This window comes from Centrocercus urophasianus, unplaced genomic scaffold, assembly GCF_019232065.1.
Source record: "Centrocercus urophasianus isolate 14NV4802_14NV808 unplaced genomic scaffold, USGS_Curo_1.0 seq_20, whole genome shotgun sequence".
NCBI classification, from domain to species: Eukaryota; Metazoa; Chordata; class Aves; order Galliformes; family Phasianidae; genus Centrocercus; species Centrocercus urophasianus.
The window spans coordinates 504,505-531,840 of NW_024884756.1; the positions used below are offsets into that span (position 1 = coordinate 504,505).

At 49.3% G+C, this 27,336-nt stretch overlaps 1 protein-coding gene across 2 annotated transcripts; it reads right to left on the reverse strand.

Annotated features, from left to right (window-relative positions):
- Positions 1-702: 702 nt before the first annotated feature.
- COL6A2 (collagen type VI alpha 2 chain) lies at positions 703-27,336 on the reverse strand. Of its 2 annotated transcripts, none has more exons than XM_042822512.1 (28): positions 27,156-27,334; positions 24,016-24,138; positions 22,271-22,869; positions 21,655-21,675; positions 20,885-20,950; positions 20,382-20,435; positions 20,227-20,271; positions 19,663-19,689; positions 19,377-19,403; positions 19,240-19,284; positions 18,385-18,438; positions 17,977-18,039; positions 17,656-17,718; positions 17,005-17,094; positions 16,233-16,295; positions 15,765-15,827; positions 15,429-15,491; positions 14,980-15,042; positions 14,497-14,547; positions 14,027-14,062; positions 13,619-13,681; positions 13,239-13,301; positions 12,935-12,970; positions 12,616-12,661; positions 12,067-12,219; positions 11,357-11,809; positions 10,997-11,035; positions 703-2,288 (listed from the first exon to the last, which is right to left on the reverse strand). In XM_042822512.1, exons 2-28 carry the CDS (start codon positions 24,128-24,130, stop codon positions 1,681-1,683), a joined length of 3,069 nt encoding a protein of 1,022 aa, XP_042678446.1. In that variant the 5' UTR covers positions 24,131-24,138; positions 27,156-27,334; the 3' UTR covers positions 703-1,680. The 2 variants fall into 2 exon arrangements, with proteins under 2 accessions (XP_042678446.1, XP_042678447.1); XM_042822513.1 differs by lacking the exon at positions 703-2,288 and adding an exon at positions 5,286-6,795 and having other exon boundaries at positions 27,156-27,336.

Here is a 27,336-nt window from a genome sequence, read left to right on the forward strand (position 1 = left end):
GAGTCTCACCTACCTGTGTCTGTTTCAGTGTCCTCCCCAGGGCAGCCCTTGGCAGGCACAGCCTGTGTGACCGGTTGTGCCAGCGTCCTGTTGGCACGGCTGCGTCTCTCTGGGGTACATGCTTTGCTACCAATTGAATCTGCAAAGGGGAAGGCAGCGGTCACTTCCCCAGCCTGGGCAGAGATGCCATGATCCAAATCTGGTGTGGACTTTGGCCAAGCAGGAGCAGTCCTGGGGCTGAGCAGCTGGAGGATGTGGCCATGCTCACTGCTTTTTACCGTTCTTCACAGTCCTTACCCCCAGCCCTGGGCCAAGGGAACACGAAGCAGGTGAGGAATGATGTCTGCCTTTGTCACACTGAGAGACTCGTCCAGATGGGCACTGAGGACATGGCGATGGGGCAATGAGCAGGTCTGTAAGACAACTGGAGGCACAGGACAGTGAGTTGATGTCTCATCTCCCATGAGATTCCTGTGGTCCTGTGGGAATTTGGCCGTGCCCCGTGATCCTCTGCTGCAGGGACCCTTGGCCCTGCGCTCCCACGTTTGTGAGGAGAATCAGAAAACAAACTTACCTTCATTTATTAGCTTAATGCAAGGAGAACTACCTGCTCATTAAAAATAAAAATTAAAAATAAAAAAAGAGGGGAAAGAAAAGAAGGTAGAAGGAAAAGAGAGAAGACAAACTATGGAATAAAGAGACTTTTTTGGAATAGGGTGAAAAGAGTTTATTTGTTTATTTTTGCAGACAGCACAATTCAAGTTCAAATCTGGGTACTGATCAGCAGATTGGTTAAAAGAAGGCACCACGGTTACCTTGAGCACTTTGGGGTGACACCAGGGCAGCTCCACGTGCTGCTCAGTATTTTGTGAGGTGCTGGGAGGTACGCTGCCCTTCTCAGCCACGATTTAAGGTGCTGTAATAAATGAACAGGTTCTGGTGAAGGTTGGACAGAAAGAAGCAAAGGAGATAGAGCCCGCAGGAAAATGCAGGTCTTTCAGTTGGCCTGTGAAATGTAGGATTGATAGAGGACCAAAAGGAACACCTGCAGACAGCTGCTGAAGGCAGCAAAAATTCTAACCATGCTGCTGCTCCCACAAAAAGGAGCAAGCGATGAAGGGTGACGCAAAAAGAAAGTAAGTGCCGACCATTTCAATCAGCACATGCCTTGTCATAAACTTGCTCAGTGCTCTCAGGGGCAGAAGTACCAAGAGAACAAAAAGGATGATATAATTGGTAAAAGAGCTTGCTAAAGAACGGGCAATGTCAAAACAATAAAGCTCCTCAAAGGATACTGAGAATTTTTGACGCGGGAAGTGATCATCTGTCCTGCAAAACTGGAGAGGTTTCTTGCTTCTCTGATAAGCCCTCCTAGGATAACAGCAGGTACACAAGGCATAACTTGGTGTGTGTAAAGCTTTACAGACGTACTTCATATGGCTCTGTATCCTGTTTAGATCTTGGATTTAATTAGCACCATAAATGTAAGATATGTGAGTTCATCACAAAACTCGAAAGAGGTCTGGATTTCGGTTAGAGAGGAGGACCCAGAAGGTAGCTGTGTATGAAATGTTCTGGGCCAGCTAGGAGTTGCTAGCAACCATACAGAGAGAGAAAATAGAATAGGTAATATTTGGGGGATGTATGCTGGTGACAGGAGGACATGTGCACTCCACTCAACTAACATATCCACCTAATGAACCTGTCAAAGAAGCTCGGCTGGGAGAGGCTTTCATAGTCCTTCTCCCGGAAGATGGCGGCCCGATCTCCAAGGCCAAGCTTTAACAGGACATCCATGTCTACGTCACTCCCAAGAGCCACTACTGTGGGCATGACGTCTTGCTTCTTCATGGAATTGATAGCCTCCTCAAGGTTCTTGCTTCCCGTGATGCCATCAGTGATGAAGACGAAGGAGAGTTCAGCATTGCGCCGAGCAACTCGCTGACCGTTTCCTGGGCTGAGCACAATGTTGTTGATGGCATGTATGATGGCCGATCCAATGTTGGAGGATGAGTCCAGGTACTTGATCTGAGCCAGGGCGTTGGAGATTTCGGTTAGGTTGTAGGTGAGTGGGAAGACCACATCCTGCTCTCTCTCACTGCCGTACTGCAGCAGCGCAATCCGCGCATTCATGTTGTCGTCGTTTCTCCTGGCCAGCGTAAGCTGTTGGGCAACCTGCTCCACAAAGTGGTGTGCCCTGTGGAAATTCTGCTCCCCAATTCTTTCAGAGCCATCGAGCAAGAAGACAATGTCAACGGGACGCTGTGTGCACTGGGCTACTGCAAGCTCTGCAGGAGAAACAAAAAAACAAAGTTGGGAGCATAAGAAAGCCTACTGGAGAAAGCTGGGTTGTGCCTTGTGCAGCTTGGGCTGGAGTCACCTCTGCGTACCCTTCTACAGAGAAAAACAAGCCCCATCATGTTTCCAAAGCCTGTCTCTGTGGCTGATAACCTTTGCTTCTTATTCCCTCAGCTCCTGGGCATGAGGTCTTAACAAATTGTAATTCTGGGGGCTAAGACAAGCAACCAAGTGTTAAATAGCTCTGTGCATTTGTGTATTTCAGCTGCAGAGTTACCCACCTTCAAAGAGCAGTGCTATCATCTAAAAGGGAGATTAATAGCACACAGTGCTTTAATAACTCTCAGTAATTTCTTATAGAGTGGCCTACTTTCAGGGTTCCTCTCTGCACAAATCTTTGCAGGGTGAAAGCTGATTTCATAACCCGCACCCAAATTTGTTTAATCAGCTGTCACTAATTCCTGAGGAGATTATAAAGGTCAAGGAGTATGCTCAGAAAACAAGAATCTCTTCCTGTTGGTTCACCTGTCATAAAGCAGCTTTTAAAATACAGAACAAAGACCAGAATGAAACACGTTGGAACATTATCCTTCAGTCACTCAGAACAACACAAAGCAGGCAGTGAGCAAACTCAGGAAAGAAGGCAGAAGAAAACGGCAGTATTTCGAGTCTGGTGTTAGTTATGAACAATTCTCTTGTCCCTTTGCAGTGCTTATGTGTAATGCATTCCATGTCTGTCTGCATTCCCCAATAAACAGTTCCATATCTTCTTAGGTGGTCCTTCTTTCATTCTAGTGATTGAGTTTCCTTCTCTATGAAACACCTGGTCAGGAATACGATTACAACGCTGACACTGGCACATACACGACATACACCATGGGGTATTCCTCCATGGTGGCAGTAGGGCAACAGCTCTATTGTGTCCCGTAGAGCAGTTCCGTGTTGCTCACTCTGAATCCTGGAAGGGTGAAGTATTGGAGCACATGCCATGTAGTGCTGCATGACTAGCAAGGACAAGGTTATTCCAGAGCAGCTCCAACCTGAGCACCCACTTCTGGCATTGAGGGACAACTTTTATGATAGTACTATCACATTCCATTTCCATACAGTGAACAAATCCAACTTAACAAAGTGCTTCCTCAGTGCTGAGCACCGTGATACCTGGGGCTGCATTCAGCATGGCGGAGTGCTGAAACAAAGCATTCTGTAGCTCTGTGTGTGAGCTGAACGGCAAGAGAATCAGACTACAGAGCAGACAACATAAATTCAGCAATGTGGGATAGTGCTCCCTGATGATGCATGAGGTTGAGTTCACAGACTATTGACACCACTTTTAAATGATAAATGATAAAACACCTGCGGTGCAGGAACTTCTAGCACATGTGGTTTATCTGATCTTGCTGGGCATTGCAAAAGTTTGCAGTTGCTTTCGTTTCATATTCCCCAACCGTGCAAACCTGTGTTTCTTCTTAGCCCCTCCACACTGTAAAATGTATGTATATGGTGGCATGTCTTGAAGGGTGCTTGCTGTGCGCTGACTTACTGTAAACAGCAGACCTCTGCAGTGTCAATTCTGTCTTAAGGAGAAAGCAGTCTCTGAGTGACGTTATTTTTCCATACGAGTTTTCTGAATTTCATATCTCCAAATTCAACTGCAATACTTTTCTCCTTTAAAGCAATAAAGTTATGCACTCACCTGTTTGAGACACGATGTCTATAGGTACATTGATGCTGCAGTTCCCAGTTTACAAGTGCTGCTGCTACAAGGACATTTTGCCTTGGCAGTGCCTGCGTGCTCCCCTGCTCATGAAAAGGAAAGGTGGAAAGGCATACCCCCTTCAACCACCTGAAGTCTGGGTAGGGTCTACAAAAGCATGGAAGATAGTGGGTGGAAGAGAGAGCTGCATATAGTGCCAGAGAAGTGCTACCAGCCCATCTTCCCCATTGCTTGTCTATGTTTTGACTACAAGCATGTGCTACCCAATCCCACCCTAAATGTACCTACAGAAAATGCTAGGAACTCCTAGTTAAGCAGACATCAGCATCTCTCCACGAAGCTTCAGCAACAGCATAAAATAACAAAATCACAGAATGGCTTGAATTGAGAAAGGACCTTAAAGACCTCCAACCCTCTCCCATTCTCCCTCCACTCCTCGCCCCATCCTCCCCCCACAACAAGACCAGGTTGCTAAAAGATGCATAATGCATGGCTGGCTCTCCAGGCAGTTCTCTACCTGTGTAGGAGCTGCAGGAGCGCTCCCTAGAGAAACTCTAGGCCACTCTACTGGCCAGTGTAGTGGCTGCACAACCTTGGGTTTGTCCTGTTCAGAATCATGCTTCAGTTATACTTTGCTCTCACTTCTGAGGGGCATGGACCCGAGTTCCCTTTCCTGCAGCAAGAAGGAAAATTCTTGTCCTTAACTGCAGGTGGCTGAAGTGGTTACGCACCACCACAGATTAAGCCAACTAAAATCTTCACATCATGCTTTTAACTGGAGCACTAATCCTGCTGGTGCTGCTTAGAGCAAAGCCTGCAACTCACTGTACTGCATTCTGACTGCCAGGCAACAGCTGAGGCTAACAAAAGCAGCTCAAAAAGCAGAACTGCAGAAATAACATCCATTTTCCTGCCATCAGTAATGACGTGTGTGCAGAGCAGCCCCACGCATTCACACAATGCTCCTCCAAATTCAGTCATGTCAGTTGCACCCAGCAGGCTAAGTCACATGCTGATCATAGGGTAAAAATACCTAATCCCCACAAACACCACATTGTCTGTCACTGGACAAATTCTAACTTAGACTGATAAGCCCAGGACTTTGAAATAAAACTGTGCAATGTTCAAAGTGGGCAAGCTCTTTGTTCCAGTTGTTTCTGAGCTTGGCTACGGTATGGCAACTGGCTCCCCTTCACATACCTTAACACACCAGTTCATTGTAGCCCAACCACATTTTTGAAGACTGTAAATCTCAATTCTGCTCATGACATTTGCTCAGTATAGTTTATTGCAATAACACCACGTCAGATAGAGAGGCTGCAAAATCCACTTGCTGGCAGTAAACACTTTTGCGTAGGGAGCAACAGATACTCTAGAGACACAAAAGGCAGACACCTGTCTGACTTTTTCTGGAAATCAGTGGTGGTAGAGTGCATGGAAATATCCCTCCTCATCTAAACAAACCTATCCACAGCACAAATAGTGGCTCTACAGTCTCCCTGAACCAAACTAGCACTGGGTATGGATTCCATTGACTGTACTGCGTCAAGTTTAAATACTTGCTTTTAAATAGCTTATGTGACATATCACAGAGGTTTGTGCAATTGTGGACTTTTGCTTTGGACTTTCTGGTCCTATATAACCTCTGTCTCCTGGATATGAATAAGCACACATTGTGAATTAAGACGAAAGAAATGCAAGTGCACAAGCAAATGTGCACACAGTACATACACCTTCTGACAAAAGAACTCAAGTTTTCCTGCTCACGATGGAAAGCTGGGGGTTGCCCTCTCATATTCCTTATTCTTCCCCTCAGTACCCTATGATGCCTAGCAAACACTTGTACAGAAACACCACAGTGAGAGGACGTACACCTTGCTTGGCCAGTCTTGCCACAAAAATGCTTTCTGGGACCCAAAGAGAGCCCTCACAGTAACACACAACAAAACAGCACAGAAGATGCTTCAGAAGTAAAGACAAACGTGGGAAAAGAGCATTGCTGGGCTGTCTGCAAACAAGGGACTTGCTCTTGCCTGCAGCCACACGTGCTGCACTCTGTGCAGGAGCCCTTGCTCACGTGTGGCTGAAGACTGAGATGCACTACGCTGCCAGAGCAGGGCAGGAGCATGAAGAGAAAGAGCAGCAGCATGGCTGGCTCAGAAACCGAGGCAGTGCCACTGTCCTGCCAGCACTTGGCACTGCCCCTGCAGAAAAGCAGCAGGCAAAGCAACAGCACTTCTGGAGAAAGCTGCCATGCTCACCAGCCAGCCAAGCTGGAGAGGCCTGCCTCTTGTGTCACATCCCTGGCTGAGCCCTGCCAAGCCATGTCACTGCCTTTTTTTCTCCTAAATAAAAGCTTCTGCCGATGTACCTGCCCTCCTTGCCAAACAGGCACTAGATGAAAGAAAATTACAGCTCCGAACAATTCTCCATCTCTACTCAATCCCTGCCTCCATGCACTTCATGTTGCCTAGAATGGAGACATCAGCAAAGCCCTAGCACGGTTTCTGGGTCCCCCACAATCTCGCTGTGCACCATTTTGAAGGTGTCAATGAACAGGTCCATCCATTCTTGCCGCTCATTTCCAGTGGCAAACTTGGCTTTTTCGGCAGTAAAGGCCAAAGTGGCCACCAGCTGGGTGTACATTCTGGGGTCCTGGGTTTCCCGCGTGGAGTTTAGGAACTGGGCGATCGAATGTATGGTGCTGGGAATATTTATGTTGACTCCCTCTTCCATGGGGCGGAAAATAAGTGGGTTTACATTTCCAGGGTTCCTGTCATCTGCAAGTGAGCGTCAAAAGAATATTTTCAGGGCTTTCTAGCAATAGCTGTTCTCCGAATGCTACCTGGCTTTCCTATGCATGCTGCAGAAGGGAACAGAACTAACGAGGGACAGAGAAGTAAAGACCAAAGTCAGATTTTAACTCTCAGTATCTATGTCTCAACAGTCATACTGGAATACATGTCCCAGGGTGGGACGTGGATCCCCCTCTGAAACTGAACTGCTGCTGTACCTCTCACAGGAAGGCTGAAGCCAAAGATCAACCATGAGGAAGGGAAGGCTGTCAGTGCACTGCAGAACAGCCCTTACAGGGAGCTGGCACAGAGCATTGCTTTGGTGATGGATGAGGAAAGGACCCCAGAGACGGGATGGATGGAGTACAGACCCTTGTACAACTACGATTCCATGGGCTGGAGAGGAACTAAGCATTTGATTAGAGGGCTGAAGCACTTCTCTCATGAAGAAAGGTTGAGGGAACTGGGCTTGTTTAGCTTGGAGAAGGCTCTGCAGAGATCTCATTGTGGCCTTCCAGTACTTGAAAGGAACAAATAAACAGGAGGGGGAACTGCTGTTACGAGGGTGGGTGGTGATAGGACAAGGGGGAATGGTTTTAATCTGAGACAGGGGAGGTTTAGGTTGGATATTAGGAGGAAGTTTTTCAGCCAGAGGGTGGTGAGGCACTGGAACAGGTTGTCCAAGGAGGCTGTGGATGCCCCATCCCTGCAGGCATTCAAGGCCAGGCTGGATGTGGCTCTGGGCAGCCTGGGCTGCTGGTTGGTGACCTGCACACAGCAGGGGGTTGAAACTAGGTGAGCACTGTGCTCCTTTGCAACCCAGGCCATTCCATGATTCTATGATTTGCATACATAGATATTCTGCCTGAGGCATCTGACCTGGGGAGTGTGGAGTTACTAAATCCTGAAGAGCAGAGGCGTACGTAAGCAAAGACAATCAAGTGCATATTGCTGAGAAACGAATTCAATATGCTTACAATCCAGTTACTGCATCTTACAATGCCTGAACTGTATTTGACAATAGTGGCAAGGCAACTGACTTTCTGTCAAAATATGATCAAGGAACCACGAGAATCATACTGACATAATGTAACACACTGACTAAGAGACCAAAGAAAATGACGTGAAAACTTAACTGCCCAGTTCCTTCACAGAATCACAGAATGGCCCAGGTTGGAAGGGACCTCAAGGATCACGAAGCTCCAACCCTCTGCCACATGCAGGGCCACCAACCTCCACATTTAATACCAGCCCAGGCTGCCCAAGGCCCCATCCAACCTGGCCTTGAACACCTCCAGGGATGGATGGGGCATCCACAGCCTCTTTGGGCAGCTGTTCCAGCACCTCACCACTCTCTGTAAAGAGGTTCCCCCTAACATCCAACCTAAATCTTCCCTCCTTCAACTTACAACCACTTCCCCTTGTCCTGCTGTTATCTACCCTTTCAAAGAGTGGACTCCCCTCCTGTTTATAGGCTCCCTCCTTCCTTACTAGTTCAGCGTATCCACAATGGAGAAAGTGTTCATTACAACGAGGGCCATAAAATCCAACTTCTTGCTGCATATGGGATTCACTGAGATCAGCCACCAAGTAGTTCTGAACTCTGTTACATGCAAACTGTACACATGATGCCGAGAGACAGAAAGACATCGAAGGGACGGCGAACTTGCTCAGTGCTTAGTCCACCATGCTTTGGGTGGGGGTACCATCCTGTATGTACAGTGCTCCTGCATGGTGCCCACACTCTTCAGGACCCTGAGAACCTCAGTTTCCACCTGATCTTGTTGCCATGATATTTGAGTAAAATCCCAAAGCTCAAAGCAAAGCCTTTTGCACAGGTTAGAAAGAGCCTCACAGAGCATCATGCACTTTCTATTAAAGCAAGTGGTCAGTTCAGATTTGCTCAGCATCTGACCCTACCTGAGCCAAATCAAGGAACGCCACAGCATCCTGTATACACCAAAGTAATTGAGGGAAGATTAAAGGGAGACAAGCATACGCCTTGAAAAGAGGAAAATTTGGATTTCTGTAGTCAGGGAGGCAGCATGCCTTCCTCTGCAGATGAGAACTCAAAGTGGTGACATGCTTGGCTCCACAAGGCAGTAAGGAGGAAGCTGGGTGCAAGTCATAGCTGTCCATCTCCATATCCTACTGACAAAACACAGGCTGGAGCTAGGGTACATGGCATGAGCTCTCTTAAGGTCATAGGACTGCAATTCTGACAGCTAAGGGCCATGACCAGGACTGAGCATAGCTCTGTCCCTGATCTGAATCTATCTAACATGTCTGCAGCTGGACACGTGCATTGGGTATGCGTGAAACTCACTCACATATCCTTCAAAGGGCACCATCTCCATCCCAAAAGTTGCATATGAATTGGCACCAACTTTTGAAGCTCTCAGGAAAAAAAAACAGGAAGCTGAACAACGAGCACAGAATCGCCAGGCCTTGTCGTACTCCCTTCCTCACCGCTCACCCAACACCTCTCCTTACCACTGTGCAAATGAAGTCATTGCAAATCCTTCTAGATGATGGCAGCAATGCACTATGGCCCACCCAATGCAGCAGATGGTGCTCTGACCAAAGGCTCTCAAGTCCCTAAGTATGACTTAAAACTTGCCCTACCAGGCCTACCACAAATCCTCACACACCACGGTGACTTCTCTGTGCTGAGGAGGATGCATTGGCACTTTCATGGGAGGTCCACACCTAAACATCCACCATGGGACATCATTCCACCTCCCTTATCCTCTGGGGAACAGGTGTAGATTCTGCACTTGGTCTGGCCCACCTATGGCATGGTGTGAAGCATTACCCAAGAGGGAATGCCTTCTCGACTCTCAGATGCCTTCTTGAGCTCTACCAACAGCCATTGCTGATCTGGTCCCCATTGTGTATCACGTACCAGCAAACTGTTCTCACCTTGCATCAGGAACAGAGACTCCCAAGTGCACTATAGGGAAAGGACAGCCAAATTTGCCTTGCTTTGGAGAGCTCTGATGGTCAGAGCCCTGGAAAACGTGAATGCTCAACCTCTCGGGTCAGTTTCTCTCCTACAGTATTCCTCAGGAATGGAGCGGCTACAAAGACCAAAACCTTTGAAGACACCTGAGCAGTCTCTAGAGTGGCATGGAGAAGTTTCTTCCTTGTGCATGGATCCACAGGACATAGCTCCTCAGAAATCACTCCAGAGTTTGTGTTGATAACTCAGCATCAGTTTGGCATTGCTTTCCCTGCATTACGAGGTGCAAATACTGAGAATGTTAGTGTAGCAGTCAGAGCTTTTAGTCAGGAACAATTCCAGCTTTTCTGTCTTCAGATTGCTGATCATTCTGGGACCTCCTCCCCTTTGTGTTGTATGGAAACATAGGCACTTCTTTGAAAATTAACGCTGAGATTCTGTATAATACTGAGTTGAAGCAGGGGCTTTCATGGCAAGAGTAGAGGTAAAAATTGCAAGAACTGGCAAAATTTTGTCCCCGGTAAGCTTTGTGTATATCAGCAAATAGTGCATCTATTGTATTTAAACAGATGCAGAGACAGACAGACAGTTTCTCTAGGAGTCCATCTGTTCTTTAACAAGCAAAATTTGATCAAGTAGAATCACCTTCAGCAAGCAGCAGCCATCTCTATACCAGAGTATCCTTACCAATTTTTTCCTTTGATTCAATACCCTGAGTTAATTGTTAATTAAAACACAGCCAGTGTTAAAGAAGCCAAAGCTTTCAGACCACTACAGTGTTGTTTTACAGACTCTATACCCGCTGCTCTGCCTTCATCACTCACAAGGAGCATCTTGCCCAGTGCTACTAGTTACACTCTGGATGGCAAGAGTTGTAGCAAGGGGGTTTTGGCATGGTATGCAACAGAGATACAGAGGAAGTGAGAAATTCATTGTTAAATTTGGAGATCAAAACCTGGGAACACCCAGGAATTTGGGCAGGAATCAGAACTGAGCAATGCTCATGTGCAAACATGGTGTGCTAGTACCTACCTGTGAAGAGAACTCAGAGGGACAGGAAAGAGCAGGGGATGAAAACATGGAACTTTCCTGATGTACAATAACACTATTTCCCAAACTCCTAGCCATGCAAAGGAAGCAACAGGTTTGCACATCCCCTCCCACTCATGAGCTCCTGGACCTACAACTGTGTGCACATGGCACAAAGCTACTTGTAACGTTTACCTGTCTGACAGGGCAGCTCAGGGCAGACGATCTGTGGATCTGAAAGGAAAGGAAAAAAAGGAAAACTGAATGACACGCTACCACCTCCCTTCAGTTCTTGCATTCAGAGATGCAGATCCAGGTTTCTCACAAAGGGAAATGACAGCAGCCCCCAAAGTCTGGCCCTTATCTGAGAAAGTTTATCCAGGGCTACATTACGTTCAGCCCACCCATCATGAATGACCCACCTTGAGAGCTATTGGCCAACCTGCAGGGACACAGCCTCTCTGCAATCTCTGCAACACGCTGTATATGCTCTCCATCCACAAATCCCACTGCTAGAAAACTCCAGTTCCCATAAGTGCAAAGAAAGATACAGACCTGGGCAGAGCATGTCCTCCATCTTGTCAATGAATTCCTCCGCCACAAGGTCTGAGAAGAGCCTCATCTTCTGGACTCGCTGGGGTTCGTTGCAGGCAATGGAGACCAGGGTCTCGCTCTGTTCTGGCTGATCAAATATGTCCCCGATGCCAATGGTGTTGACGAGCACATCTCTGCCACAAAGAGCCCCTAGGTTCTTGTCATCATCCCGAGGGTCGTAGCGTCCATCTGTGATCACTACAGCAAACACTTGGGCCTTCTCTCGACGGCTTTCTTTGATGAGCTTATTGTAAGCAAACTGAAGAGCAGACGGCGTCCAGGTGCCTCCAGCAATCCACTCCAGGCGCTTCACTGCTTCCTTGAAGCTCGACAGTGAATTGATGCGCTCATCGTCAAGTTTGATGGCTTCAAAGGTCCCCTCGTGACTGTACTGAACCACCCCAACACGGGCACCTGCCAACGGAGCATCAGCGTCACTTGGCTTTGAATGAAAGGTGCAGAAAGTCAGCATACTTTCATGTTAGAAAAGAACTGCCCAACTGGCCTACAAAGCTGGGAAGGGAAGAGCAGGAACTGCTGTGAAAATGCTGAACAGACACATGCAAACCACAGCAGCTACATACAAATATGAAAGCTGGAAAGATCCAAGGCCCCCTTCTTTTACCCATCCCCACTTATGCCACCAGCTCCACCCCATACACACTCCAGACCTGTCTCTGATTTGGGGTCCTTGGCGATGGAGCCCAGCCGGCTGACCACGTTCACAACAAAATTCTTCTCCAGAGTGAAGTTGGTGTAACCAATACTTTCCGAGCTGTCTATGACAAACATGATATCCAGGGCACCGCAGCGCTTCTCACAGTCTGGAGAGAGGGGCAGAAGGAAGAAATCACAAAGGTGATTTACAATTACAAGAGCCACCGGGTAAGAAGAGACCATCTGCGGGAAGAGGGAGACATTCAATACAACATCAAGCATCCACAGGGTTTGCGGTGCTGTCTACAGCTGAACAGCACTGGAATGCTACATATGTCTTTCTGTCAGCATTTTTAATCTTGCTAGCCTATCATCTGGACCATGAAACTGTATACTGGCAGTGGCGGAGCTGAATTTTATAACATAAGCGTGGCTGCCCCTACCATGACGTTGGTGACAGAAAGGCAGAGGCTTCCTGCCATCCCTTTTCATTGTCCATTGAGCTGACATCCCCCTGCCCGATGCTGGCCCTTAGCTCTGAAGAAAGGCAACAGTTCACTCACCACAGCATCCACATGTCTCTCGCACATAGGTCATCACGTCGCAGTCCTGCCAGCAAAAATGTGCAGGGTGAGTCCCTGACACCTCTAAGGGAAAGGTTCTCCTTCAACTTTCTCCCCAGCCACCCATTCCCCTTTCTTTGGCTCCCTTGGGAAGTCACAGGCCACTCCTGCCCTGCTCATGGCAGGATGCCTTCAGTCCTGCCCTGTGTATCCCGTGCCAAGCAATGGCAGGAATGGTACACCCTGCCTCAATCTCAGGCTGCACATGGCAAAACTGAGGTTGCCCCTGCGTGGAAGAGCACAGAGAAGTCCTACTTACAGTCAGGCCCGGATCTCCTGGTGGGCCAGGGGTCCCCTGTAAGAAGAGCATAGGGATTTCAGGCACAGGTTTTGGGAGCTAGACGTCAGCCCCATCAAAAATTTAGATTAGTACAGAGGTCTGTCAGGGAAGGAAAGCCTCTCTTGGGACAGTGGACACGTCTGAGGGCTGGCATCCCTTTCAGCTGCGGGGAGACCTGCTGGCACTCTGAGCTTCAGAGCAGCACAGGAGCTGCTCTAAGGAGGGTGGGTAGAAGAGGAGGGAGCTGCAGCATCTGCTCAGACACAACAGGACGGTACTCTACCTCTGGGCCTGCTTCACCAGTTGGGCCTCGGGATCCAGGTTCACCTCTTGGGCCAGGATCACCCTGGAAGGGAAACAAAGAAGGAATGAGCGTTTTCCTGTCGCAGCTGATGGTGCAGCTGCTGCTGTTAGGAGCTCCTCCTGACCCACTCATCAGGCACAGCCCTGCCAACCATGCTCACCAGCCTGCTGCTGCTGTGCTGGGAGATAGGGGCCATTTCTGGGGTGTGGCTGCATTGGTCAGGTAAGGGAGATCTAAATGCATATGCCAGCAGCACACAGTACTGACAACAGCACACGGCTTCTCATCCTGTGTCTCAACACCACACATCCATGGTATGCACGAGCAGGCACGTGCTGGTAACACAAAAATCTGCTTACCGGTTCTCCCTTCTCTCCTTTTGTTCCTTGTGTTCCTTTTGGTCCAAGCTCACCCCTTCCTCCCTGTTTGAGGAAGAGAAAAACAGATTCACCAAAGAGCACATGTGGATGCTCTCAGACAAAGGAACAATGGCTGTGAGCACATCAGGAACTCAGGCCTGCCTGACCCAGAGGATCACCCTTTAAGCCAGCGGCTCATGCAAAGCAAATAATTGGTGTTTACACAGGCACTGACTGAAGAACAAGGAAGTTTTGCAAAACATATTTCAAAAAGAGACAAGCCTGCATGACACACGCAGGCCCTGCAGCTGCAGGGAAGGTCCTGCAAGAGGACCGGATCCTCAGCCACTTGCCCCGCTTGGCATTTCTGCCAGTCCAAAAACAGATGAAGGACACAAGTGCACTCACCTTGGGCCCTGGCTGCCCCTTCTCACCCTTGTCACCCTGTGAGGAAAGAGGAATGGGTGAGACAGCATTGGAAGGGCTTCACACTTCTCTTTGAGGTCTGCGATGAGGGGCACAAGGCTAAACAGCAGGAGTGATGACTGGGGTGGTGGGCACAGCCACATCCCAGTCATTGCAGAGAGGCTGGGGTCCCCAGCACCTCTAAAACACACAGATGAGGACTTTAGGGACACGTTCAAATGCTGTGGAGCAAAGGGAGAACTTCACAACCCCTGGGGCCAGGAGCAGAGATGAGGACAGCATGCTGGCACTACTGCTGAAATGCCACTTCCTCATTCCCTTCTGCTTCACTTTCTTGTGGCCCTCACCATTTTTCTTTCTCCCCCCTTCTTCTCCCAGGCTGTTAACCTCCACTGACACAGATTTCCTCAGCTGTTGTTGGACTGTGCACACCTTCACAGGAGCATACATACCTGCGGTCCTCTGGGTCCAGGGTAGCTGAAGCCAGGCCTGCCTCTGTCACCCTTTGGTGAAGTAAACAAGCAAATAAATATTTGTAAAGAATAAATAAATAATTGTCAGAACTCAAACTCGAACTTTTGTGACCTAGCGATGCCAGTGAGATCAAAGCTATTTTCACTCCCTTTCTGAGGAGAAACGTTCCAGTGAGCCATCGCTTCTGCACTGGATCCTCAAGCACTGGGAGCAGTTGTTCCCAGCAATGACATGGGGTCCTGGGACAGCACATGTCTGGGGTAACCCTGAATCTAAGCAGGATGAGAGATACAATCAGAACTGCCATGACCAGAGACAGAACTAAGTCTCTGTCCATAGCGAGGCTCAGATTCAAGCCATCCTGCTTCCAAGACAGGTCAGTGAGCAGGGCATATGGACTTTAAAAGTATCTACACAACAACACTGTCTTTCAAATGCTGAATTGCACTCAGGAACTTTACCTTTGGACCCGGCGGTCCAGCATCACCTCTTGGGCCCAAGTCCCCGGGGTCCCCACGTGATCCCTGCAAGATAAAGTTGGGGGGATTGGGTCAGGGCATTTCCAGCGGCTTCCTGGCCATACTGAGGTCCGTGCTGGGGAAACGGGCTGCTGAGATGATGCTGTGAGATCACCTCCCTCCCCCAGGAGTTGCTGTGGCAGTGACTGATGCAGCACCTGCGTTCTTGCAGGGCCAGAAGGATGAGCTGGCACTGCTACCACAGTAGGTGTGGGGTTAACCACGGACTCCGACTAAGCTGGATGCCCATGGGGCAGCTTTTTGAGCCTCCCTGGGAACAGGTCATGCAGGCTGCTCTTAGTAGGACAGTGCAGGCAGCTGTTGTCAGCAGGACTAGCTGTCACTGCAGAGGGAGGTGGCCACGGTCACACAGATGTCCCACAATGACTTACTATGTTGCCTGGCTCTCCCACAGCACCCGTAGGGCCTCGTGGTCCTGGCAGTCCTTGGTCTCCCTGCAAAACAAAGAGGCAAGAATATACAGAAGCAGATACATACAGACCCTCTGTGCCACGTCCTCAGTGCTCCACCAGGCTCTGGCACCTCTGGAGACAGGGGTGTCCTGGTGTCCCATCTGCACCTCTTCACACAGATAAGATGAAGCAGGATGAGACTTTCGCTCATCCTGCACGAATATTCTCTTGCCAGATATGTGTATGAGGGTTAAAGTCCGTTAAGCTGATATCTCCCTCCCTCCCAGCTATCACAAAACCCTTTTCTGGGCTTACCCTTGCTCCTTTGTTTCCAACCTCTCCCGGCAAGCCACGGGGACCTTCTGGACCAGGATCTCCCTGTGGGGAAGATGAAGATATTCCTTGTCAGGCATGTCTCGAGCTCTACGTGCATGGCAGTGAGGAGGACAGCACTGCTCTCAAATCTGGTGCTTCTTGGTTTGAGAAGTAGTGTCAGGGCGGAATGCCCTCTGAACATGTGATTTTGCCTCAAACTTTGCTGCCCTTCATCTTCACTCAGCTTTGGATCAACTTCTGGAGGCTGTAGGTGCTGGTTTTGGAGGTGATTGTCACAGCTTCTTAAAGCCAGGCAGGCAGCAGGCACAGTGGCAGCAGAGCCCTCTGGCACCTGCAGTTCCCAGCCCTGGCCTTGGGTATTTCATGGTTGGGCAGCAGAGCATCACAAATGCCAATTCTGTGCATCTTGGGCTCGTTTGCAATGGTTTGGGCAGATGTTTTACTCACTCTTTCTCCCTTGGTGCCTGGACCGCCTTTGCTGCCTTTCGTTCCTGGATCTCCACGTCGACCCTTGGCAGACACAGAAAGTGGTCACATCAACAGGATGCCAACAGGGATGCCACCCAAAAAGTGACACTTGGCTGCCCTTCCTTCCTGCTCCAGACCCCCTTAAGTAGCCTGTGTCCATGATGGCCCTGCTTCGGGCATGTCCTGCCTTTGTATTGTGGGAAGCCAGAGCCAGGCTGCTCATTCAGGAGGTGCTCACCACAGTGTCCACCAACACACATGGTTCATTCCTTCAGGGTTAAATGCTTTGCTTTACTTCCGGCACATCTGGCTCTTCTTCCTGCTCTGGGTGTTGCACAGGGACTCAAACTGGTCTACAGCATCTGGGTTCTGCCCTCACAGTGCCAGCTGAGCTGAGCTGTTATGTTGTTTAAGCTCCTTGCCAGATAGAGATCATTTGCTGCCTCAACCTTAGTGCCAGCTTCCAGGACAAACTCAGAGGGACACAGGCTAAGGTGAACTCCAGACAGGCACTCAGCATTCCTACTGGGATTTATCATGAATGGCAGACAAGGAGAGCAGCTCTGCATGTCTTAGGGAATGCAGAAGGCAGGGCAGGCAAGCTATTTGAGGGTGATTCTCAACTACCTTGCTCACAGATCAAGGAAGTAGGTTTCTTTTTTCCTTTCCTGATGACCTGTCCATCACTCATCTATGAACCTGGTAGAGGTTCCTGTGGCGTGTTTACTGCCCAGAGTAGACACACACTTACAGGCTCTCCTTTGGGTCCAGGAGGTCCTGTTTCACCTTTTCTTCCTTTGCTTCCACCAGGTCCTTGAGCTCCAGGGTTGCCAGGAATTCCCTGGGAAAGAAAATGAAATCAGACTTGTCAGAAGAGAGGTCAAGGTGTGTATCTCTTGTCCTGTGCCAAGCAGCCTATCCTTGTGCAAATGCCAGCATGAACATGCACCTTACGTTTCCACACATTCTCCATGCCTACCAGTTAAATCTACGAGCACAGGTGCCAGCTGCACAGAGACCAACTGAGAGAAAGGCATCTCAGCTCTTCCTTCCAGCATCCTCCCAGCCCTGTCAAAATCTAAGGGCTGCTGCAACCTCCAACACTCTATCTGAAGTGACTGGCTATTGGGTTAACCTGTTGCCAACCTCTTTATCTAAATAACAACCTCCTGCTGAATGAAATGGATAAGGCTTTCCCAAATGCTACTGGGACATAAGCTGGAGCTCGCTTAGAGGAATAAAACCAGGCTAACACCAGCAGTGCCACAAACTCTGAGGATGTTACAAAGCTATGTCAGGGAAAACCATAGTCCTTCTACCCAAAACAGATAGGAAGAGGAACAAAGGCGCAGAGCTAGAAGGGTAAATCTTTCCAACTCAGCTTTGCCTGGCACGAACATACCGGGCTCCCTTTTTCTCCTGGAGGTCCAGGGGGTCCACTGCGACCAGGCCGGCCAGGATCTCCCTGAAACAGAGAGCAATGGTCATTGGTTACATCATTAGAACGTTGCTGCACACCACTGATGTGCACCATGTGGAGCCCAAGGAGCCGGGCCAACAAGGGCCTTCCCTCAGCTCCAGCGTTTGTGTTAGGGTCCAACAGCCAGGCAGACAGAACCCATCGGCTCCGTGAGCAGTGAAGGATTTAAGAGGCAATACAGGCAACAGTGTGCAGCCGTCCCTACTGCTGGCCTCTGTCCACTCCCATCTGGAATACTCTTACCTTCATGCCTTCATCTCCTCTTTCACCTTGGTCTCCTGCATCTCCTGGGTAGCCATCAGGGCCCTAGAGAGAGAAGAGACAAAGCAATATCAACAATGTGCATTTTACCACCAGAATAAATCAAATCACTCAAAGACACTCTCTAGAGACTGAAAATTTGTTTTTGCCAGCTACTAGCACTGTTGAAGGGAGCAGGTGCTCCTCTGTATGTGGGGAAGTATCCCTTATTTCCAGCCCGAAGAAAAAAGGTATAAGAACCACAGACCTGAGGATTACAGATCCGGAGTCAGATTATGAAGAAGGTAGGAAAAGAAGGCAGTGACCTCTGTTACCATATATTTTGGGATGTGCAACTGAAGCTAGGACCACACACCTAATATGTTGAATTCTTTCATACAGCATTCCTACCTTGTCACCACGATCCCCCTTGCAGCCTGGCGGTCCAATTCTCCCCAGCTTGCCCTGGAGAAAGATCATTCAAATGAAAAAGACAACAACACTCCACGTGTCTGAAGGAAATATCATTCTTTTCCTGACGGCAGTTCCTGTTTTTTAACATCATCAACTGGTCATACCTGTGATCAGTCAGAGAACAAGCAGCAAGAGTATTCTTTAAGCAGAAGTGTTGCTATCTGTGGTGAACAGACACAGAGAATAAGGAAGCATTTGGTGGGGTATGAGGGAAAGTGCAGAACAAAACCAGTTTGTGCTGGCCAGTGAGCAAAGCCAGCCAAAATCGTATAAATGTAGGCTATTCTGCTCTGGTACATTTGTATGGTATGCAAAATGGGAAGGTCATGTTCATCTGCACTCGCCTGAGAGGGGACAGAGGATTTCAGGGACTTTGTTAGGAGATACCTGAATGTGGCTTTAGGGCTTTCATGTTAAGAGAAAGCATCAGCTTAGAGATGAAACTGCAGGCTCTGCAAGGACGTGCCTTGGAAACTACATTTCAGCAGACGTTCCTGTGTACATGTCCTGCAGGGGGCCCTAGCACTCGAGATGAAATATCCACACCAGATGAACATCGCTCATCCTGCAGCAGGAGAGCAGCCCGGGTTATGCATCAAGCTCCTGCAGAGTGTAGCTCAAATACTTCTGCAGGCTATGGAGAATAATGTGCAAATAAGCTCTTAAAACTTCAGCCGGATTGAGATGAAAGGAACACAGAAACACATGAGGGATAAGAGAGAAATAAAACAACCTGCAGGGGCACAGAGAAATAAACCAGCCCAGTGATGGTGCAGCTCCCCATGCCGTTACCTTCTGTCCATCGGTGCCATTCCTGCCTGCCAAACCAGCTGCGCCCTGGGATCAAGGAGGGAAAAGAGCCATCAGTGATCTGATGATACACTCAAGGATTTGTCACAACGTGCCAGTTAGAAAAGATCTTCTCTTACCCTCCGTCCATCGGATCCAATCTCGCCCTAGGGAAAAATGAGGACAGGAGTCAGCCAGTACCCCTTGTACCACGCTCACTCACCATGCCAGAGACTTTCTTCCCCTCCCTCCTTCAATGCAGCATTTTCTGCAGAAGGCTCTGTGGCCTCCTTGTCTCTCCCTGCCCCACGGAAGAGGAGCCAGGACCCCTTTCCCCAGAGAACTCCTCCTCTTATCCTCCAGACCATGTGCTGGTGCACAGAGCCGTGCTTCCCCAGACATACCATGCAGGCTTTTCTTTCTCACCTTTTCTCCTTTCAGCCCTGGAACACCCTGGAGGAAGACAAAAAGAAAAGAAAGACGATCTTGTGTTAGTGCCTGGGATGAGCAGTGGGAAGGCAGCAGCTGACTGGCAGGATGGGCTTCCCAGCTGGGAAATGGGCAAATGGGGAGGGAGGAGTACTACAAGGATCCCAACGTTGTTGAGGCCCTTAAGGAGGAAGGCCAGTAACAATTCTTAAAGCCACATCCTGCACCAAAGCAGCAGATCTACACAACTCTTCCATGCTGGCCAGCTGCCTTTGGAGTAGGAAGATGTGCCAAGCGTGGTGGCATTCAAATGCACAACTTGGGGATGGATTTGTGGGTTTTCCCAGGGCAGGAGAATGCCAAGGAGTGAAAAGTAGTAACACTGAACAGTGGAAAATCACCCCGAACCACCCTGTGTTTTACCAAAAGTCATAGAAGCATAGAATATCCCAAGTTGGAAGGGACCCGTAAGGACAATTGAGTCCATCTCCTGGCTTCATGCAGCAAGACACAGAAATCCATGGCAGTAAAGAGCACAGCCACTGACTACGTGACTCTTACCTTAGGACCGGGGTATCCAATTGGACCTTCAATACCTGGATCACCCTTAAGGAAAGAAGACACAGAGTGTTACCTTAAGCAGGGCACAGATGAAGCCCCCAGCTGGCATCAGGCAGCGCTGCTTACTGTGTCATGGGGATGGTTTTACAACTCACCTGCCGTCCCTTCAGTCCAGGGGAGCCTGGTTCACCCATGTTTCCCTTCGCACCCTAAAGGAAAAACACATCACTGGTGATGACTGGAAGGCATTGACAATTTCTGGTAGCATCAGGCTTCTACAAAGCTTGGAGCAGCTGTTCTGGGGATGGCAGCACACAGCCTGGCAGCACAGAGTTTGGGATTCTGTTGGGTTGTGGGTAGAGTGAGGGCTGCACACGTGAGGGCTGTTGGGAGTGGGAGAGGTGGAAATAATTTTTGCTGCACTCTTGTTGGCCTTGTACAGCTTCTCAGTTACTGAAGGCCCTTGATTGTGATCAGCATAGTCGATGCTTGGATATCTCTTTGCACCCACTGGTCCATCAGCCTTGTACGGTCATCAGGAGAAAGGGAGGTGGAAGGATCATCAAACCCAACTCCTGGCTCCACGCAGGAATACCCAAAAATGAGACCACCTCATTCTCTTGGCATTATTCCCTTCCCACATGTCAGAGTAACTTACCTTTTGCCCTCGGTACCCCTTGGGACCAGCTGGACCTGCAATCTCCAGGCAGCTCATCTTGTAGCACTGAAACACACCAAATTCAACACCAGATGTAGTTGCTGGGCTGCCTCGTGCTCTAAGCCACCCAGCACCCAGAGCTCAGCCATGCGCCACGGCTCTCTCCACACGTCTCCCCATAACTGCAGCAGTAAAAGTGATTCTGGTTCCACCTGGCTCAAAGCTAAGGCAGCAAAAAGCATGTTGAAAGCTCCTGCATACAAATCTGAAGTTGCCGTGCATTCATCACGGTTTTGGCTCTGGGCCTGAGCTCAAAGAACAGGACTGCTAAGTGTCAGCCACAGTGTTATGGATCTGCTCTTCTGGGGCCATCAGAGAAGGGTGTGCCATTGGGAGAACCACTCTGCATACTCCTCTATGTAGGACAAGCCCTGTTACATGGCTGGGCAGGAATTCTAGCTTGCAGAACGCTGGTAAAACATGCCACCAAATCCAGCATGGTACAGTGAGCATCTTAATAGACTTGAACTCATTGCTATGAGGAGAATCACAAATGAGGGGGAGGCAGAAAGGGAACCATCCCATATGCCATTTCAACTGCTGGGTAAAGGAGTGGGTTCCCATCCTGCATACTGATCCCAGGGTGGACAGAAATCCACTCCACGCAGCTTAGAGCAAAACTCTTCTGCTCCTTTGGAGTACAATCTGTTCTTCTTCAATACGCAAAGCAACTTCAACTTGGAAATGAGATGCAGGTGCTGCTCACTCACCTCAGCATAGGCTTCATGTTTCTGCAAGGGAGAAAACAGAATGAACAAAATCAGTTAAGACAGTCATCTCTGAGAGAAGAACAGCACCCACCCTTACCAATATGTGTGACAGCAAGGGAAAAGAGGCAGCTAAGGTCCCATGGCTCTAATCACAGAATGGCTTGGGTTGGAAAGGACCCTAAGGACCATCAAGGTCCAACCCCCACATCCTCAGCAGAATCCTCAGTTAATGGTGGTCCCTCACAAATGGGGCCCTAGAAATCACTCTACTTAGAAGGGAGGGAGCTCGGCAGTCTCACAGATCCTAGTGCTGCCATCTCTTCCACGTGCCTCCAGGTGGGGCACAGGTCTGGCCTGAGCAGCAGCCAGGACTCGGACGGATCCTGCTTAGAGGAGCAGGGGCGTAACCCAAGGGTCACCTAGCCAAAGAAATCAGATATACTGAAGACCACGTTTAGCCCATAAGTGCAGAAAGGACTCGGAAAAGGTAGAGGAGCTCTCTCAAGCCAGACCACGGTGCCATCCCACCCTTCCACGCGCTCCTTCTCCTGTCACCACTCCCCGGTGTCTCCCCTCGTCCTGTTCTGCACCCTGGGCAGCACAGCTCAGCCCTCACCATCGCTTTGATTATCCTCTCGATAGTGTTCTCATCAATGTGCAGGGCGTCTTTCGGCGTGATGGTGTAGTTGCTGCGGTACAGGTCGTGCGGTGGGCTGGCGATCTCCCGCAGGCCCTGCTCGTAGACGTCCTCACTGGGGGCCACGGCAAAGAGCTTGATCCCCATGTCGCGTGCCCTCTCAGCCTGCATCTTCATCCCCCCACAGGGGCTGCCGGTGACGTGGCCGTCGGTGATGACCACCGCAAATTTCACATCCCGGGCCGTCTGGCTCTGGAACTGCTGTGTCATGTTGGAGATAGCACAGTCCGTGAAGGTGCCTCGGCCAAGGTAGTTAATGGCACGCAGCTTGGTGAGGTACGTGTCCTTGCTTCTCGTTAAAGGGCTGTAAATTTCCACCACATCTGAGTAATGAAGTCCTCCAAACATCCAAGTGATGGAGACTTGGTTCTGGTACACCTCATTCTCCAATTTTTCAATGAACCGAGGGATAAACTGCTTTATTTGATCCACGAGGCTCTGGATAGGCACAGTCTGCAGAGCAATGCTCTCCGAGGTGTCGATGACAAAGTACACGCTGATGGGGCAATCCGTCTTTTCTGTATGGAGACAATTTTCAGAATGTGTCACAGCACTTTCTGTGATGCTGCACCCTCATCACCATGCCCTAGAAACCTGGATCAAGTAGATTAGAGCACACAGAATTGTGGAGAGAGCAAACCACGGCACAGGACATGAGGTTTGGTGTCCTGCAAGGTTGTTGCGCCTCTAATTAACCAGGAGCTATTTCCACCAAGATTGGAGGAAACGAGGGCAGGGATGACTGAGTGCCAGTTTTGAGCAAGGAGATGGCTTTTGCTCTCCTGCACAACATACATGCCCTGCCTGCCAGGCTGCTGGTTGCTCTCTCTGATTTAAAAACATTTTGAAAAGAGTTACACCCAATTACAATGTCACAAAAAGCACAACTGCCTTCTATCCCAAACTGTATCTCTGTCTGGATCAGAAGAGTCCTCACTGTCCAAGACCTTAAAATCACAGAATGGCTTAGGTTAGAAGAGACCTCAAGGGTCATGAAGCTCCAACCCCCGCCTGCCACATGCAGCGCCACCAACCTCCATATTTCATACTAGCCCAGGCTGTCCAGGGCCCCATCCAACCTGGCCTTGAACACCTGCAGGGATGCACGGGGCATCCACAGCCTCTTCTGGCAGCTGTTCCAGCACCTCACCACTCACAGTAAAAAACTTTCCCCTGGTATCCAACCTAAATCTTCCCTCCTTCAACTTAAAACCCTAAACTCTAATCATTTCTGAACTAATCTTGAAAGTATTGCCTTATTTTTCTTTTTATAAAAGTCAGCCTGAACACCTACATCCCCTCTTCCGCACTGAGAAGTGCCGAAATTTTAAAGTTCACAATGATCTGTTTTCTGACATCAGACGTGCAGCTGACTTCTGCAGACATGTTGGTATTTAGCAGTGCACCAGCCAGGAGAAGCCATCGCTGGCAGAGCTCAGACCTTCCACTTTTCTGCACTGCACTGCAAACTCAGAAATGAGAGTTTAAGTGGAGAATGCTGTTTCCTACAGAAAGACAGATGACTGTGGCAGGGTGCTGCAAAGAAGCAGGAGAGGTATCATGTGCCAAAGTCAGTTTCTTGTAAGCAGGTTCTAGGGCTGAGCAAATCCATTGCTTTAAGTAAGACTGTTGCCTACAAAGGAGACAGACACCCAAATTAATACCTGTACAGGAGGTAACAGGTTCATCATCAAACTGAGCGTGGAGTGGAACTAGTGCCACGCAAAGAAGGGTGGATAGAAAGGCTTGGTGGAACATCTCAGCAGTTCTTCTGGACATTGAGATGCCTGTGGGAAAACAGAAGCTCCATGTTATACACAACGTTCGAGCTGTTAGCTCTGACAGGAAGATACAAAGCCAGACAGTGCTTCATGGTAGTTCTGCCTATGAGATCCAGTCTGAGAAGTTCTTGGGAATACATGTAAGCGTTCAGAGGAACTGAGGACTGGAAATTATATTCACAGACAAAACCCCAGCAACAATTTTCAAGAGTGAAGAGCCAATGCTCACCTTTACGTCTAGAGGATGTTCACACTAGGTGTCATGTCAGCTTCACAGCACAGAACCACGTACTGCCATAGCTACTTTTCTGCTTGAGGGTCAACTCAAGACAAAAAGGGTTGTGAATGATCTCTGTTAAGAAGAGAAGGCCTCAGCCCTTCTGAGCTCTTCTTTAAATGTTTGGGGTTTTTTTGGAAAAGTCAGAGGTTGAAGAGTGCCTTCATCCTTCCTTAGAGAGGTCACATCAGTGCAGGGGAAGGGCAAGCTAGCAGTGCAGCTACACTTCTGCCTCAGTTGCATGAAAATGGCATTATCTGAAGAGCACAGACAACTCGGCTCCCCCTGCATCTCCCTACCTCCCTCCTCATGGCTGCTCAGCAGTTATTTCCTGTTTGGACACATCCCAGTCTAGTTCACACTGAAAGATGCATCACGCTACAGGATTCTGAAGACTCATTTATGCTGAGAAGACCAGTTACCATCAGTGCTGCCAATATCCTCACAACACTGACTGCCTTCCACCTTGCTAAGGTTCATGCGCATGCTAACAAGCCTGCGAGAACAAATGCTCAGCTGAGTTTTACATAAGGGACACACTGCCATGTCAGCTGTCCTCTGCTGCCATCTGTCACACGGCAACAAAATGGAACGGCGCGTTGGTGGGAAGGTTCGGTGTGTACTGCCACACCACCATCTGCCTCTGACACAGCGGGCCAATATAATAAAGGGGGGCATTACTTTCAGAGTAACCCTCATACTTACTGCAATGCTGAGGGAGTATTATGGTTATACAAGACTTCCTATCTCCAGTCTTACAACAAGTTTCCCATCCTGTTCATCCTCCACCAAGCAGAGCTGCAGGAGAACTTGATCTCGTGGCAGCTTGGAGCCCTCAGGCAGCACCATTTCAGAGCTCAGGAAGCTGGAGACACCATCTTTTGGAGATGCTGAGCATATGGAGGCTTTGGCCAAGTGTCTGACTCATGGCCTGCAGCATCCTGGGTTTAATCACCTCCCTCCCTCCTGCCATGTGTGTGCGAGTGAGAAGGACTCTGTGCAGAGCAGGGCCCTTGCCTCCATCCAGGCAGCTCTAAGCACCAGGCACACTTCACTGCTTTGTCTCTGCACGCAGTCACTTTATCCCACTCCACTGCATGCAAGCTCCTTATCACTGCCAGTCTGTGAGCACAGTGTGCCCTTGGAAAGCACGCAGTGTGCTTCCCCACCTATTCCTATAACAGGGAGTGGACAGATGTGGGACAAAACTGCCACAGCTTCTCCCCCCCCCCCCATCTGAGTGGTCTCCAAAACTGGGGTGGGTGATGCTGCTCAGGGTGCCAACAGCTCTTGTGGTTTTATTGCCAGTCTTGTAAGATTTGATGCCTTCTGAAAAGCCTCACCTCCTGCTGAGAAATGCTCAGTGGGAAGTAGCGGGTTTCACTAAGGAAAGGGTGTACTGCACTCTAAGGCATTTGATGGAGATGAAGTGCTGGCCTAGAAAAGTGATGGAAAGTGCAAACTGGGAGCTGAATCCTTCTGTCTGAATACTTGGTTCTGCCATGCTTTTCTTCCTTGACTTCTGCTCTCTCTCTGCGAGAGCAAAAACACAATGCCATGGGAGCACGGCCTTTTGGCTTACTTGCGCCTTCGCTGCACGCTCACAAATGACTATCAGTCACATCACCCTTTAGTGCTCTGTAGAGCACCATCTCATGTGCCCGTCCAGGCAGACCCAAGGTCAATCTTATCCCATTTGTGACATTTCTTCCTGGTACACCTTCAAAATCACACCTACTGCAGCTGAGCAAACTGTTCCCACATCGATGAAAATTCAGTGCTCCACCATTAAGCTCAAGGAGCTGCTTTATGGTCATGGAAACAGGAGAGCTGTACAAGCTGCATCTGCTCTAACACTGACATAGCCCCAACTTCTGTTATGGTTATGACCAACGGGCACTGCCTGCATTACTATCCACATGTGCACACAGCATTTCACTCCACTCAGCTCTTTGTTAAGTAAAATAAAACTGGAAGAAAACAAAACAAAACAAAAAACCTAGAGCAAAAGCCTCTGTTATATTGCCACGTTATACTGTTATATTAAATACTAAGTCAAGCATGTCCCATAATTTTAGTGCCTGGCCCACCACCTGAAGGTTTCCCTGCTGCTAAAGGTGGTCCAAGCCGTTTGTCAGCTCTCCCACTGCACTCACAGTGAGATGAAAGAGAATACTGGGGAAGAGTGGAGAGGCAGCCGGGCTGTAGAGCAGCCCAGGGGCTCAGCAAAGGCTCCTCCACTGCACAACAAGGTTGCAAGATCTAAACTCACTCAGGAGTAACTACCATTATCTTCCCAAACTTCCCAAACTGGTGCTGATGAAAATCAACAGAAGTAGGAGGCACAGCTCACTGCTTTGTCTGGCCTGCAATCTGAATCTTATTTCAAATTAATGAAAATCAAAGATGAGCCAAAGCACACAGCAAAATACCGTGCTGCTGTCGCTGCCATCAGTCTGCAGTAGCTGGTGAACTCAGTTAAGGGAAAAAGTGGGTTCTCCAGTCCCCATTGAGGGATTTTCTGGACCTCTGGCCACGTGTACCTAGAATGCAGCACTGAAGAGCGCCCAAACCCTCCCGAAAGCTTAGCATACGTATTGTTTCAGACTAAACACAGCACGCCTGAAGTTAGCAGCTTGTCCCTGGCAGCAGCAATAGCTGCGCAACCCACAGAGGCACGGGCTGGGGCTTTAGAACCATCAACAGCCATACGAATGCTGTAAAAAGAGAGGAAAATCCTGCCTACCTGGAGAAGGGGTTCATCCAAACTCCTCCAAAAAGCCTCGGATGCGGCAGGATAGAGGCTCCGCGGGACCGGCCGAATCACGAAGGCTTCTGCATCCCCGGAGGAGCAGCCGGGAGCAGCCGAGGCTCCCGCAGCCCAGCTCGTCTCTTCCCTCGCAGTCAGGAAACCGCCCCGCTACGTT

Coding starts and splice junctions, on each gene's coding strand:
- COL6A2 (XM_042822512.1), bottom strand. CDS start 24,130: ATGTCCAGAAGAACTGCTGAGATGTTCCACCAAGCCTTTCTATCCACC. Junction 20,436..20,884: donor AGGGGTACCGAGGGCAAAAG/GTAAGTTACTCT, acceptor TTTTTCCTTTAG/GGTGCGAAGGGAAACATGGG. Junction 15,043..15,428: donor TGGGAGAGCCAGGCAACATA/GTAAGTCATTGT, acceptor TTTATCTTGCAG/GGATCACGTGGGGACCCCGG.